Source organism: Falco naumanni, chromosome Z (assembly GCF_017639655.2).
Source record: "Falco naumanni isolate bFalNau1 chromosome Z, bFalNau1.pat, whole genome shotgun sequence".
NCBI lineage: Eukaryota > Metazoa > Chordata > Aves > Falconiformes > Falconidae > Falco > Falco naumanni.
The window spans coordinates 29,996,867-30,012,759 of NC_054080.1; the positions used below are offsets into that span (position 1 = coordinate 29,996,867).

The 15,893-nt window shown below is 38.7% G+C and overlaps 1 protein-coding gene across 2 annotated transcripts; it reads left to right on the forward strand.

Moving 5' to 3' along the window:
• Nucleotides 1-461: 461 nt before the first annotated feature.
• RIOK2 (RIO kinase 2) lies at nucleotides 462-15,022 on the forward strand. Of its 2 annotated transcripts, none has more exons than XM_040580055.1 (10): nucleotides 462-648; nucleotides 1,446-1,584; nucleotides 2,509-2,625; nucleotides 3,572-3,747; nucleotides 5,409-5,497; nucleotides 7,105-7,296; nucleotides 7,700-7,792; nucleotides 8,716-9,252; nucleotides 10,222-10,306; nucleotides 14,700-15,022. In XM_040580055.1, the coding sequence occupies exons 1-10, from the start codon at nucleotides 583-585 to the stop codon at nucleotides 14,859-14,861; spliced, it is 1,656 nt and encodes a 551-aa protein (XP_040435989.1). In that variant the 5' UTR covers nucleotides 462-582; the 3' UTR covers nucleotides 14,862-15,022. The 2 variants fall into 2 exon arrangements, with proteins under 2 accessions (XP_040435989.1, XP_040435990.1); XM_040580056.1 differs by having other exon boundaries at nucleotides 464-648; nucleotides 8,716-9,243.
• Nucleotides 15,023-15,893: the final 871 nt, after the last annotated feature.

The following is a 15,893-nucleotide window of genomic DNA, read 5'->3' on the forward strand; positions in this document are numbered from 1 at the left end:
TCCGAGCACCCCCGCGCCTCCCCCGGCCCCGCCCCCACGCACAGCGCGAAACCGCCGGCAGCTCCGGGCCCGCCGAGCCCGGACGTGCGCAGGCGCAGCTGCGGCCGCAGCTTGCGGACGGCGGCGAGGCCGAAGGGGCGGGGCGGGGGGCGCGGCGGGGGTCCCTCTCCGCGGCTGAGCCGGCCAGGGACGCGCCGCGGGCGGCTTTGGCTGCGCGGCTTGGGTGTCGCTTCTTTTTCTGGGGAGCCGGTCTTGGCAGATGCGCAGGGCACCCAACTACGCAGCAGAGAGGGAGGACAAGGCAGTGTCGGACTAAAGGCTTGCTCTGACTCCCCTGTCAGTCCGTAATGACTCGGGCGCGAATGAGGCACGCAAAGGTTCAGCCGAGGCAGCTGCCAGGACCCAAGCACGCCGCACCCCGGCCCGGCGGGGCTGGCCGCCGCCGTGCGAGTTCCGCGCATGCGCCGGGGTGGGGTGGTGCGGCGGTGGGGTGGTGCGGCGGGCGGGCGCGTTCCCGCGCGGCCCCGCTCTCCGGGCGAACCGGGCTGTCGGCGCCGCTAGCGTGTGCCGGCCGCAGCCGTCATGGGGAAGCTGAACGTGGTGATGCTTCGGTACCTCTCCAAGGAGCACTTCAGGGTCCTGACAGCGGTGAGCCGGCGGAGAGGCCTGGCTGGGAGGACGGGCGAGCGGGGGGAGGGGAGGCGGCCTGCCTGGCCCAGCCCTGCCCGTGGAGTGCCGCGTGGCCGGTTGTAGGGCGGGTCGGGCGCACTCCGCGCGCGGATGGGAGGCCGGGGTCAGCGGAAGAAAAGCTGCGGGGGAATGGGACCGGCTTGCGTTACCGCCGCCCCCCCCCGGGGCCCGATGTTGGTGTTTGCCGTAGGGTGGGCCCAGCTCGCGTTCTCCCCTTCGGCCGGCCGGCTCGGGATAGCTGACGGCGGAGCGGTCGCTGGGGCTGCCCAGGTGGTGGCCGCCCGGCAAGGTACGGTCGCCAGTTTCTCTGCACGTGCTGGTGGCTTTTGGCACCTTGTCTAAGGAGGAGGGAGCAGAGGTTTGCCAGTGTGCGGCCTGGTGCCTTGCCTAGCTGCGTGGCCGCACCAGCTGGGCTGTCTTGCCTGTCCCGGCAGCGGGGTCCTGGCAGGAGGGCGAAGGGAGCGTGGCCGTGTGAGTGCGAGAAAATCGTCTGGTCTGAGAAAAGTAGACCTGTGCGTTCATCTGCTGCTGCAACTGAACTCTAATCGGCCATTCATTTTCGGGCCAGAACTATAGAAGTTTCAAGGCAGAATTATACAAGGGACAGCAAGGGGCAGTGGTGTGTATTAAAAAGTTTGGGTAAGGCATAGAAAAAGTAATAGTGCATCCATAAAAAGTGATTTTAGTCTCAAGTGGGATGTTATCTCATTGTTGAACACAGGGGCTAACGAAGCTATTTTTATTTGGTCTTTCAGGTGGAAATGGGCATGAAGAACCATGAAATAGTTCCTGCTAGCTTAATTGCTTCCATTGCCAGCCTTAAACATGGTGGTTGTAATAAAATTTTGAGGGAGTTGGTGAAGCACAGACTTCTAGCTTATGAACGAACTAAAAGTGAGTTTGAATTTTATGTTGGGCTCTCACTCTCATTCTGTCCCCAATGCCCTCACAGTGGTACTTGCAGAATGTACCACAGCTTGGCACATACGAGCAGCCAGAGCACTTACTAGCTTTGTGTTCTCTTGAACCTGCCCTGGGAATATGGATTTGTGCAGACCAAATGTTGTAGCTGTCTGCTGAATTCTCATGTCTATGAAGATGACAGGCAGAAAAGAGATGAACAGTTAACTTTCTGTATTGCTTAGTCACGAAAGCCGTGAAAAATGAAAGAAATGTCAGTTAAGGCAATATTCAAATGCATACAGGAATCAACCCAAATTAGTTACAGTCATGTAGTACACAAACTGGAGCAGACTGCAAACACCTTGTATGTTTCACCCCCACCAAACAACTACTCAAGTAGCTTTTATTCCCTGTCATGTGACAGGTAGTAGTTCTGCAGGCTTTTCCCCATTTCCATCAGCCTTTTAGTTGCATCTAGCTTTGTAAACATACTGTACAAGTTTGCAGGAAATTCATATCCTTTTTGTCTCCGTTCTTCATAGCATTAAGAGTTGCTGTAGATTACCACAACAATCCTATGTCCCTGGTGCATCTCCTATATGTGTATCTTCCAAAATGCTCCTTGGGTTTTCCCGGGCTATTTAAAGTACTGCCATTGCCTCTATTAGAGGGGCTAAGAGCATGTCTTGTCTTTTGCCCAGTTGTCAATTTTCATAAAACTTACAGGAGTTCAAACGTCTTTACCATTCTTTCCTGTCAGGCTGATATTAGCCAATGGGTGAAATACTACTTGAGTTCTGTGTACTGTAAGCTGAAACAAGAAACAAGACTAAATTGAGACTTACTTTAAATGCAGTAGAATTAATTAATTTAATTAATGAGGAATTAAATGTTTTGTATTTTATTCTTGACTAGCTGTCCAGGGTTATCGGTTAACAAATGCAGGATATGATTACCTTGCTTTGAAAACTCTGTCTTCCCGACAAGTTATACATTCTGTTGGAAACCAGATGGGTGTTGGCAAAGAATCAGGTAACTAAAAAACCCCATTTTTAATAATTTCTTTAAGCAAACACAGCTGTAATGCTGCACATGTCTTGCTAGAAACTAGGTAAGTTTTCTTCTGGATGGTCACATCAGCTAATCTGTCAAACACCAAGGTCTATGTTTCACTTGTTCAAATGCTGTGTGAGGCTTCTGGCTGCATTTGAATGTTTCTTCACAAGAGTGTCATTCTACTTTGACAGTTTTGTTGATTCTTAGTTCATCGCTTAAAAAGTTGCTTTGCAGGCAGATGCTATTTGTCCCATGCTTTGTAGAGTTTTGAACCATTTTAGCAAAAAGATAATTTCAGTTTTTTCATCCCACTTTATGGTAAAGTAAAATAGGGTCAAAACTATTGGAGTGCTGTGTTGGTTCCTCTTGTGTGCATGTAGATTGTAATGTGACACAGCACATACATTGTGAAATTGGACAGTGAGAAGGGGTTTATTGGAACAAATGGTAGAAATGAAACATGAGCTGTCTGTTAACACTGTTTAAAGTGAGAGGCTGGTCCCTTTGAGTTGTCTATCCACACAATAGAAAGAAGGCGGCTCTTCCAGATTGTGATTAATAAGAACACCAGCATCTGCCATAGATTTCGCTCAAGGATAGCTTATATTTGTTCTTTGCTGTGCAGATAGCCTGGGGATGTTAACCTGAGCATAGGAACCTTAAGATCTCCGAATCTGACAGATGTTTCAGATCACATCAGTATTTCTTCTAGTGGAGTACCATAATCTCTAACAATAATTTCTTCTTTTTATGATCTCTTAGTATGCAATATGTTAATTTAGCTGTCTTTACTAACTGTAGTAGAACTTGCCATGCCAGATACAGTAATTGTGAGAGGTGAAGTAACAGAACTTAATGCTGCAATTTTCATCAGATCCTACCTAGCTTGTTAGATTTAGAGCTATGCTATTATGTCTTCTAGATATTTACATTGTTGCAAATGAAGAGGAGCAACAGTTTGCATTGAAATTACATAGGCTTGGAAGAACTTCTTTTCGCAGTCTGAAAAATAAACGTGACTACCACAAGCACAGACATAAAATGTCATGGCTGTATTTATCCCGGCTGGCAGCAATGAAGGAGTTTGCATATATGAAGGTGGGTGACCATTCACACACTAGCAGCAATGGTGTAATAGACTGAAGATACTTTCCAGACTGTCTTTTGATTATTTCATATTTACAGTAGTGGTAGGATTTACACTTCTTTTGGTTGTTTTTTTTTTCCTCCCCTAACAGACTTATGGTATTATGTTTCAGAGAATTTCAATGCTATGTATTTTGTATGCTTTTTAGTGGCAAAATGAAGCTTTGCCTTGGAAGTCCTTTGCAACAGAAACAGGTGCCATGAGAGAAATTCAAATTATTTTTTTTATTTATGGGTAGATAATTTATGTATCACCAGTGCTGCTGTTTTTCCTTCAAAATCTATTGCATAAGCTTGCAGAAACACCTTAAAAAGTAAGGAAATTTACAGTTTCTTGTCAGAATAACTCTTTCCAGAATTCCTCTTGTCAGAATTATTATTACCCAGCTGTCATTTTTAAAAAATAATTTACTTATTTTTTAATTTACCATGCTTTCAGTTGTTGCTGTGCTGTTGAAGCAAATCTTTCTGTCCAGACTGGTGTTCTGACCTGAAAAGGCACATTTTGTTCTATACTGTGCAAGAAGATTTCATTTCCAAGTATATATTGCTACTCTGAGTACTAGATTTTTTGACCTTTAAAAAAAATGCAGATGTTATAAAGTAATTAAAAGTTGACAGTGGAAAACTAGTCATTTACAAAAAACTAGTTTTCCCTTCTCCTTTTGTGCTATTTAACAGTACCATATACATTAAATATTATTTTCTTGTTTCTCTTAAAAAAACTCAATGGGTTCTACCAATGGCCTCCACAGAGGCAGAAGGAACTATTACCATCATTTAGAACCTCTGTATTGGTCCAGTTGTTCTAACTGGTAAAGCATGATGTGGTCAGAATTTGAAGGAATATGATCATGGGGGCTAATTTCCTTGAAAAGAGAGTTGAGAGACCATTAATTGCATTCTGAAAAGCGATGATAGTTTAATTTTAAAGTAACAAAAGATTTATTTATGTTGCCTTAACTTAGACCTCTATCTAAGAAAAAATCACTAGTAACAGAAGAATGAGTAAAAAGTGAATGAACCCATAAAGAAGTTGAGTGGATCAAGTGAATGACTAAATTTGAGTTGGAAAAGGCGAACAGTAGAGCTTCAAAATATTCTCCCTTTGGTTAATCTTTAGTTGGTGTAATACTGGTTTTTAATATTTAAGAATGAACTATCATCTTAAAGCAACTGATTGTAGAGTAACTAGTTAGGCAGAACTATATTGGCAGCAGCTTAGTGTGGAGTATTTTTCTAATTCCTGACAACCTGTTTCCAGTTACCTGCTATTGGTTACTTGGGCTAGCAGACCAAGTATGATTCTGTCACTCTTCATTCTGCTGTGTTTTTCTTCCAGGTGCACAATAATTAAACTGTTGACAATATAGCAGTGCACTTACTGTTTAAACTTACAGATTTTATTTGTCTTCGCAGTCAGAGTTATGTTACGTATATGTTATGACATATTCCTTCATAAGCATGTGATTTGAAGTTTCCGGTTAGCATTTGAGTAATGTGTGCTGCTTCCACGGTAATATTTATTGCTTGTCTTTGATGGGAATTTGTCAATATAGTAATGTTTTCTTAACTATTTAATTTCAATTTTTCAATGTATTGTCTGTTTCCAGGCTTTGCATGACAGAAAATTTCCTGTTCCAAAACCTGTGGACTACAACAGGCATGCAGTTGTTATGGAGCTCATTGATGGCTATCCTTTGTAAGTACTGTTGCTTGAATTCCCTACGTTGTAGAAATCCTAACAATGTTAGGTTCAGTAAGGTTAAAGGATTAGGGTTTTTCCTTGTCATGTAAGTGAATTCTGACTTCACCATGCTGCATAATGCTCTCTAGCCCACAATCACTGGCACTCTACTTAATAAGATAAGCAAGGTTATAATTTATTTATACAGAGAAATAAGTTTTTTTCTTAGTCCAAAGAAACTGGTGAAATAGACTGATTTTTTTAAGTAAGGAATACACCAAAAGAGCAGTGTGACAAAAGGTAGTAATGCAACTGTTTTCTGCACAGAAATCACATATTTGATATGTTATTGGTTATATACAGTATTGAATACAGTATCATTCATGTTCTGAGCTTCAGTTTTTGATCCTTACAGGGGTGATTCTGGTAAGATTATAACTATTTTAGAACTTCTGCTCAGTTTACATTGAATACTGTGTGTCCTGGTTTCATCTGGGATAGAGTTAGTTTTCTTCTTAGTAGCTACTGCAGTGCAGTGGTTTGGATTTGGTGTGAGACTTCAGTTCGTCAGGCCTTGTTAGCCAAAAGGATGGAGGGACACAAGGAAATGGGAGGGGACACAGCCAGGACAGCTGACCTGAACTAGCCAAAGAGTTATTCCATACCATGGGAGGTCACACCCGGTATATATACCTGGGGGGCTGGCCGGGGTGGGTGGGTCATTGCTCCGGGACTGGCTGGGCATCGGTCGGCACGTGCTGAGCAGGTGCATTGTGTGCCACGTGTTCCTTTCTACCTTCCCCTCTGGATTTTATTCTTTCCCTTCCCCTTTTCATTATAACTGTTATTGTCATCATTGTTATTATTGTTCTTTCATTTTTATTCTGTTCCAATTATTAAATTGTTCTTATCTCAACCCTCAGGTTTTGCATTCCTTTCCAACTCTCCTCCCCATCCCTCCGGGTGAGGGGGGAGTGAGCGAGGGTTAAACCACAACACTGCTTTTTTACTTGTTTTGTTTCTAAAGGCCAGATGATTTGTATTTTGCCACTTAAGGTACATTGCTTTCTCAGGTATATGTTCAGGAATGCTTTAAGCTTTTTTTTTTTTTAATTTCTTTTTTTCTAACAGTGTAGAAAATAAGAATTTCTAAAAGAAAATGTCATGAGGCATCTGAATTTGAATACAGGAAGACCTAGTTCCTACTGAGACCATAAAATGACCTAAACCAGGAGAAGCATAAAAATTTATGGATCTGTTATTTAAATTATGTATTACGATATGGTTCCTGATGGCAGACAGTGAGCATAAATTGAGATTTAGCCTTATAAGGAGACATTTTGTCCCATTGAGGACAGTGAGGCAGTGGTACAGGGTACTTGGAGAGGGTTGCACAGGCTCTCTTCATCCCTAGAATTTTTCAAGCCCGAACTAGATAAAGCCCTGAGTCATCTGATCTGATCTCAAAGTTGACTGAGCTTGGAGGAGAGTATTGGACTAGAGACTTGAGGACCTTTTTAACTTTAATTACTGTGGCATTCTGTCACATGTATTTCATATACTTTGCTTGTATTTTTAAATTAAGTTTTTCAATGTTCAGGATATTTTATTTATATTTTCAGGTGCCAGGTGCACCACGTGGAAGATCCTGCCTCTGTCTACAGTGAATTAATGGATCTGATTGTAAATCTTGCCAATCATGGTTTGATTCATGGTGATTTCAATGAATTTAATCTCATATTGGATAATGATGACCATGTCACTATGATTGATTTCCCTCAGATGGTATCAACATCACATGCAAATGCTGAATGGTAGGTTCAAATTTAAAGATTTTTGTCAAAGTAAATCTGACAAGTGCTGATGAGCAAATAGTCAACTATGATTTGTTTCCATAGTCCTGTTTCTGATTCTTTTTCTACCATTGTTGTCATGCAGCACAAAAAAATGTTCCAAATGTAATTTGATTTATGAATGAGTAGAAATGTCTCTTTAGGCTAAATATGTAATTAATTCCTTCTGAGAGAGAATGACATTAAGAAGTGCTTGGAAGTATACTGCATGCAATTTGTCTCCCTAGCTTTTGCCTTGTGATCACTACTAGGAATGATTTTAAAATAAAATCAGCAAAAGACAAGAAACAGGGTAAAAGTTTGTCACTGCAGTAGAATTCATTACCTTGATTTTATGTCTGTACACTTCTGTATTTTTTTACAGGTATTTTGACAGAGATGTTAACTGTATTAAGGAGTTCTTCAAGAAACGTTTCAACTATGAGAGTGAGGTCTTCCCAGCATTCAAAGACGTCAGGTAGAAACTGCCAGATAAATTTGAGTTGTTCTGTTTATGATGGTGTTGTGAGAAAAATGGATGCCTGTGAAAAGTGGCTGTAGAAGAACTAAAAAAAAATAGGCCCAACTATGCAATTTTAAATTATATTTTTGCATTTCTATTGTGTTTTATTCAACCAAAGTTACTGTAAGTGGTTTCCAAAAGCTAAAGTGTGCTTTAAAATACAGTACTGCCTCCTTTGTCTTTCTTCTTGCTGCTGAGGAAGAGAGACCAGTCTAAAAGCTTGACTTGAATGGTAAATATCTAGGAAATTTTAGCAGGGATGCAGAATTAGTTTCTTCTACTTCTGGAAGCCTATTTTATAGTTCTAGTATATCAAGAATTAATTTGGGTTTCAATTTTAAATTTATTTTTAAAATGCTGGTAAATATGGTGACTGCCTCTTCAAGCATTATTATGCTGAAAGTTTTCTTCCTAATTTTTTTGTCCCTTTTGAAAAACAAAGTAAGTTTTCACTTAAGACTGAAGCTGTTGCAATGAAAAGGACCTTGTTTCATTCCGATCCCTGTTCCAAAGGGCTACCACACTTGAATCAGTCTCTGTGTGTCATATGTACCCTTTATTCTTCTGTTTGCTTAACATAATCTGAGCTTAAAGCCAAACTGTATTCCTGCAAAAATAAAATAATTTCCTAAATACTGGTTATGGAGATGGAATCATCTATTGTAGTTGTTTGCTTTTGTGATGTCACATTCTGTTAATACTTTTTTCTAAAGCTCAGCTCTACCATGTGGTGTTCTGTGTGTTTCACAAGAGTATATCCTCTTTGTTAATAGTATGGGTAATTACAGTCTAGCTTGATTAGTATTTTTAATCCAAAATGTAGAATATTGGTAGCTTGATGATTTAGCATATTAAAACAAAATGCAATTCTTTCACAGGAGAGAGTGTTCTCTTGATAGAGAGATCGCTGCCAGCGGCTATACAAAAGAAATGCTAGAAGATGATGACCTGCTTTACCCACCAGGTTCTGATGAGGATGATAATACAACAGAGATATCAGAATTTGTAGAAGATGCTGAGAATAAGCTCAACTTCTTCACCAAAGATAAAGACAACTATGAAGACTTCATGTCTGAAATGGGTTATTTGTCTGAAAGCAAAACCTGTGACAACTTTATGTACGTCAATGAAGAGGCTGATACAACTGAAAGTAGTGAAAATACACAAAGGCTGAGTATGTCAAAGTTGAGTTCAGCCTTAGAAGAAGTTGAAGGGCAAGCTATGCTTCAGAAATCTGGTGAAGATGCAGAGAGTTCTGCAATTGCTTTTTTTAAGGACAAAAGCATAACTGAAAACGCTGCTGAAGTCAAAAATCACACAGGACAAGAGGAGTGCTGTAATGATGAGGAGAATGAAGACAAATGCCCTGATCTGGTTGACTTGTCAACTTTAAATGAGAAATTCAGGCATTACAGGTAAAGGTTCATATTTCCTATCTAGGAGTGTGATTCCTCCCCTCCCCCCAGTAAATGTGAATCTTTCAAGTAGACTGAAAAGGACCTCTTCAGCTACCCTTGTTTAAATTGAAGACTAAAAATTCAATTTATTTTGAAAACATTGCAGTGAATATCTTTCCTCTTGGTCTTAATGGTAGATAACGTGTTGATTGGTACTACATATGTAAAGCTTCACATGTAATGTGCAACAAATCTTAAACAGCTAGACAACTGAAGTATCTGATGGGGTAACTGGTCTTGGATTTAATTCGTAGAGCAACATATTTTCTGTGGTGGATTTTTTTTTCTTTTTCTCTATTTCAGTTAGTATTAGTAGCGAAGGAGTTCTTGACAGTAAGATACTGCTTCTAAATAACTTTTATGAGTAAGTTTGTAATTTGAATATCTCAAAGCCAAATTACTCTGCTGCTCACTCTGCTGAAATTAGCAAGAACAAGCTCCTTGGAATATATTGTTCCAATATATTGTACTCTGTGGTGTTCTAGCCTTTAATTCCTTTCCTGACATACTTAGAAATTCCTGCTTACCTTCAGGCTAGCCCCTTGTACATGAAAATTTGCCAGCCCAGCACACACCTGGAGGCATATACCAAGCTCATACTCGTCCTCATCTGCTTTTACTTTGTAGTGAAATGACATGTCAAAACATTTTGTAGAATCTGAAGTATTTTTTTTTTTAGTGTTCTGAAGCTTCTTTTCATGTGCTTGGTATACATGCGGCTATTGTGCAACAAATTCTTTGATAAAAAGCTGGTTTTAAACAACTAATGTTGATATTCAGAACATAAATGTTTTGTAGTATTTGCATGTTTTGTTGTGAGTTTTCAGGTTATATATAAAATATGGTGCTTATAGAGGCAAAAGATGTTTGTTTTGGTAGTGGAATAAAGAATAAGTAAAGAATAAAAAATTGATTTATGTATTTCAGAAGTGAAGAGAGTGCTGAGCACAGAACAAGGACTAAAAGTATCACATCAGTCAGAAGTGCTGGGAGCTGTTCAACCATTCCCCCGGTAAATATTATTGTTACTATCTAGTCTGTTCAGACCATGTTAAATTGCACATAGCTGTTAGTATGTATCTGTAAAAATGTTCTCTAGTCTCTGTAAGAAGACTTGTTACCATGTACCTCTCTAGTTTCCACGTCTACAGAAAAATAGGACTGATACTTCTGGAATTGTTTACAGGTAATGATTTCCAGCACTTCCTTTCATGTGCTGCTCTTTGTTCTTTCACCAAAGCTCCACATCATATTAAAAGCTCTCATTTAGCCAAAGCAGGGTAATGTATGTTAATGTGTGTTAACACACAACATATAATCAATTAATTCATTTCAGTTGCTAGCCATAATTAATATTTTTTATTTTAAAATTGGATGCTTGAGGCAAGATTTAATTTGGCCTTTTTCACCTGTCATCTTAGAGATTTCTTCGTACTCTTTTCTGAAATATTTATATGAACTCACTTCAGTAGTTATTTCTTTGGCAACATGAATAAATTTTACTTTCTGCATTATTGTCTTATTCTTCAACCCAGCACTGCTCATTAGTCGGTGTGGCTACCTCTGTCATATTTTTTAAAGTGCCTTTTCCTTTTAAAGGGAAGAAAGTCCAGCGTTCTTTATTAATTCTTGTACAAAACAGGTAGAAACTTCTTTCAGCTGACATCTGATCCATGAGGCATTTTTTTTTTTAATTAGGGCAGACTACATACTTGACCTTGTGAATACATGCCTATGTTCAGTCTCATTTTCATTTGCAGTGAGGAGCAGAACTCCGAAAAATCTTGTTTGGGGAATGTGTTGGTGTAGTTTCAACTCTTTCATGATAAATATGTACTTTTCCAATTTGTACCTTTTCAAAGCATTTCTATTGCCTAATTAGAGCATTTGCCCTAGAAATACTGCATCTGAAATGTCTAGTGCTGGCAAGTGTGTTTTGTTTGGGTTTTTTTCCCTTGTTAGACTTTTATCTTCCTAATTTACAGTCTTTTCAGTCTGCTACTTATTGCTTTGGTACTCTTCTAACAAAGGCTTTGCTACTGGCCTGTTAGATGATGTGTTATTTTGTGAATCAGCCTTGTTTTACACAAGGTACCTGTCAGTGGCTGTAATATTCATGGAATAGTTGACTGCTTTACACTTTCGTGTTTGGATTATATTTTGTTTTTTAAGATAAGTATTTTAAAGATACACCAATAACCAATAAAGTTACATGTGTAAATAAATGTGAAGGAACAGCATGTTTAAATCTCTTCTAAGTAATTTTTTTACAGGACTTTATGCAAGAAAAAAGCCTCAACTTTGATCTTTGTCATCACAGTTCTTATTCTAGGGGATGATGCTGTGTTTTCTTAAGGAGACAAAGAGTTAGGTTAAAACTGTGGAATGAAGTAAACAAGAGCCAGGATGACCTGCAGGAATTCCTAGTTTCTGGTCCATGCATTTTTATTTTTTTTTTTGAGTTTGCTAATTTAAGTGTACAAGATTTGGAAGAAAAAAAAAATTAGTGCTGCTGAGTCCTACAAAGGAAATTACTTGAAACTGTACTCCTCTACCTCACTGAGTGGTATCAGTGGCTGTTACGTGGATATAGAAACCTTTTAGAGTATTTAGAGAATGTGTGTTTATTCCATAGACAGACACGGAATGTAGACAGACACGGAATGTGTTAAAAATATGTAAATTATGTGTACATACTTAATTTTCTATTGTAAAAGTAAGATAAAAACACTTTAGCAGAAAAGATTTCAAGAGGTTCAGCCACACAAAAAACTTTATCCTGCATCAATTTACCTTGCATAATGATCACTTACATGTTTTCATGCTTAGTAAAATAACATTTCTGACAATTGCTGAATCTTCATTTTGAGTGTTAGAACTAGTGAAGTGATACCTGTAATGAGCTATTTGTAACAGAAAATAATTACAAAACTAAAAATGCAAAATAATGTCACTGTAGTAAGATCCACTGGGCTGCTTAGAGCTGATGCCTCTTGTTGCTGCTAGCATTTATCTGTTGTTTGCGCAGCTTGCTTTCTGTTTGTTGGAGAAAACATACTAAAACATTAGCAGATTTTAAAATTAATCACACAAATTCATATAGGCATATATAAACAATTGTGGCAATAGTAGTAGGTACAGTCATAACTTGGGAGACTGTGCCAGAAAGAGTCATGAATGTTGGAAAATCAGCTATTCCGCATAAAGTAAGGTATCTTTCTGTGCTTGTACAAAGCTTTATATGCGTTGTTGTAATTTAATTAGGGGAAACAATTGAATGATGAAAAATTTAAATAATAAAAATGTAAATCTGTTTACTCTGAAGCATTTCTCAGTATTCCTGTTATGATGATGGAAAGATTAGTGAGTCTTTCAATCATGTGCTGTGGTTAAGCAATAGAATTTGGTGAATTTACATTATGGTTACATGTCAAAGACTTCTGGTACCATCTTGCAAAATTTCTTCTAGCAAGTTTTGTATAAACAAGTCATCTGTCCTGGACCAGAGTAGAAGTAGAGAAGCTTTCTTTCAGGGTTCTGCCTGTAGAAGAGACAGAATCACAGGTGCTTTACTGGCAAAAGAAAGACATCAGTGCAACAGTGTAAATTAGTTCTAATAAGTATTTTATTCAGAATAACTAAAAGATAATCTACGCTTTTTATTTCAAAGTGCTCGTGGAAGGACATATCATATCCAGCTGGGGTTTTTTACCCACATTTTGGCAGTTAGCCTGCCTGCGATGTAACTTGGGAAACTACTGTTCAGGTGGTTCCTGAATTATTACAGGATTTCTGCTGAAGTCAGGATTGAGTAATTGGATTCACGCATTCCTTGTGTTACTTTAATTGTATTAGTCACAGCAGTTCTTAAAGAGCATATCTTGCCACAATTCTGCTTTCTGGTTCCTGATTTACTCCTACCAACGTAGTATGTCATATGTCACAGTGAAGTTCAATTGATAGTACAAGCAACAAAGCTCAACAAGGCAACTGAAATTGGGGTACCTGTAAAGGAAATGTAATTAGATAGATATTTTTCCTCTTGTCCAGTTATTTGGAAATCAGATCTTTTTATTAAGGACAGATTTGTTCCTTGATATGATTTTTTTTAATGCTTTATTAATTAGAGTAAAAATAAGACACTCCTTAGAGATTTTCAACAAGATATGATTCTGTCATGATTAAATAGTCAGAAAGATGAAAATAATTTGATTTCTTTTTCTTCCAAGACATATGTAAGTATGCGGTCAATACCAGTGCAGCAGTTTGATCTGGGATCATTTTCCAAATGACAAAATCACAGCCACAATCTACTAAATCATGTCTTCATTTTTATTATGGATAGCTATTGCCATTGTTACAGAGACCAGAACTCTGATTGAAAACATGGGTGTAAATAACAGATGAACTGTTCCAGTACTTTTGCTGTAGAGGCATGAGACAGTTCTGACCTTCCAAATATTAACAGGAGAGTGCCTCACCACAACAGGGGAAAACCGGAGGAATTGTAAATCACTCCTGGCCTTTGTTCTTAGCCACATTTGTGGTAAAGTGTTGTTTTCTGTTATAGTCATACTCAGATCTTTGTAATCCAAACTTTTTTCAGAAAAAACAGGGTGCTGAAAGTAATATAGGCACGAACCAAATAATTACTGCAGGACATGAAATGTTCTATTGGTCCTTTTATTTTTTTAAAACTTAAAGTAGGACAGTATATTATCAGCTTTTACATTTTTGAAGAAGACATGTTTTGCACTGAGAGTGCTGGTCCTTTATGATCCCCATAAGAAAGACACAACTCCATAAGGTATGGTTTAAAATACTATTTACTGTAACTAAGACCATCAGAAGAGAACAGCATAGATAATCCCACACCTCTTAAGGTGCTGGGAGCCCTGAGGGTGTTGCATTGAACAGGACTCCCGACACATATGCGGCACACCATGCAGACCTTACCCATGGCAGAGAATCTCTCTTTTTAGTCTGTCGAGCTATTTTATGATTTTCTTACAAGGAGATGATTCTGTTCATTATTTCTGTGGTCAGGCTGAACTAATGTTCACATGAGAACTTCTTGCTGCACTTTTAGATAGAGGCAGGGCCACACAGGTGTGTTTGCCAGTACTGAGCAGGAGCTGACTTGGTTTATCTTAATGGCAGCAGATCTGTGCAGCACAGCACAGCCCTGACGACAACCCTGTACATGCAGCTTACAGCAATACAGCACAGACGGGGCTTGCTTACGTAACTGCCGTGTAGATCACTAACTTCTCAATGTACAGAGGCCTTCTGGTTAGGGTTGTGCATGTTCATGTTAGCACTGAAAATGCGCTATCGTTGTGCCATGTATCAGTACTAAATGATCTCCAAAAAGTTCTGATGCTGAATTTTTTGTTTATTTATAGGAACTGGTGAAACAGAAGATAAAACGTCAGCTGACCAAACATCAAAAGTCTGTTCTGAGACATCGGCTGCAAAAAGGAGAGGCAAATATTTATACCAAACAACGTCGAGAAAATATGCACAACATTAAGTCTAGTTTGGATGCAGCTAGTTTCTGGGGATAATTTATTAAAGCTTCTACAGAATATGAGAAAACTCATAATGCATACAGTTGAAAGAATTAATGTTAATAACAAATAATCCTTTTATGTAATGGAGCAATCTCTTCTGCACAACCAGATGTTTTTCTGGAAGTTAATAAACCTCATTCTGCTGGCTCCTGTGATTTTGGTTGGAAGATTTTGGTTTGTGTTTCTGGTTAAAGCCATTGACTGTAACTGAAATTACTCAGTAGTACTGGCTGAAATAATTTTCCAGTAGTATCTTGTTGTAAATCAATTGTATTGTGTTCATTTAGATTAAGAATCTTCTGTTGTGCAGAGGATTCCTTTTAAGAAGGAAGGAAAGGAAAATTTTAAAACCAATTTTTGCAATGAAATTAAATTTAGAGTGTTGCCCTCATGTTAGCGATTTGTTTAGTTTAATTAAAAATAAAAATATTAATCTGGTGGCAGTTAGTGCTCTTAAGATTTCTCTTCTACCTATATAAACATGAGCAATCCACATGATTAATATGCATTCTTTGAAGCCAGCAGTTCTTTTCCTTCACTGCAAAATCTCACATACAAGTCTCGCCCTGAAGAATACGTGATAATAACAGTGCTGTACTGACCTGCAAGCACGCAGATTTTTAGTGTGCCCACACAATTACCAATAAATTTAATTCCTTTATATCTAATAACTTACATGAAGTAATGAGGATTCTGCAACTTCTCTTTTCAGAAATATTACGCTGACTTTTACTATGCTGTATCCTTGGGGTCTGAGGACCTAGAAGAAAATCAAGTATCTTAATTTTTTTTACTATTTTTAAGTGAGGTATGTCTAGCAATAAAATTAAGTGGTATTTATATTTTAAAACAAAATAAACATAATGAGAGAAGTGTTTGTGAACACTGAAGCAACTAAAGCGAGAAAGAGCAGTTTAAACTATTCTGTGCTTTTTTTTTAACCTATATGCTGTATCCGTGCTTCAGATGTGAGGTGAACTTCTTGGGGAGGACAACTAGGTAGTGTTCAAATTACCAGTCTGTAGT

Bases quoted from the DNA above. Each gene is read 5' to 3' on its own strand.
- RIOK2 (XM_040580055.1), top strand. From the start codon at position 583: ATGGGGAAGCTGAACGTGGTGATGCTTCGGTACCTCTCCAAGGAGCAC. The intron at 5,498-7,104 runs GTAAGTACTGTT...TTATATTTTCAG, and splicing joins CTCATTGATGGCTATCCTTT to GTGCCAGGTGCACCACGTGG. The intron at 9,253-10,221 runs GTAAAGGTTCAT...TATGTATTTCAG, and splicing joins GAGAAATTCAGGCATTACAG to AAGTGAAGAGAGTGCTGAGC.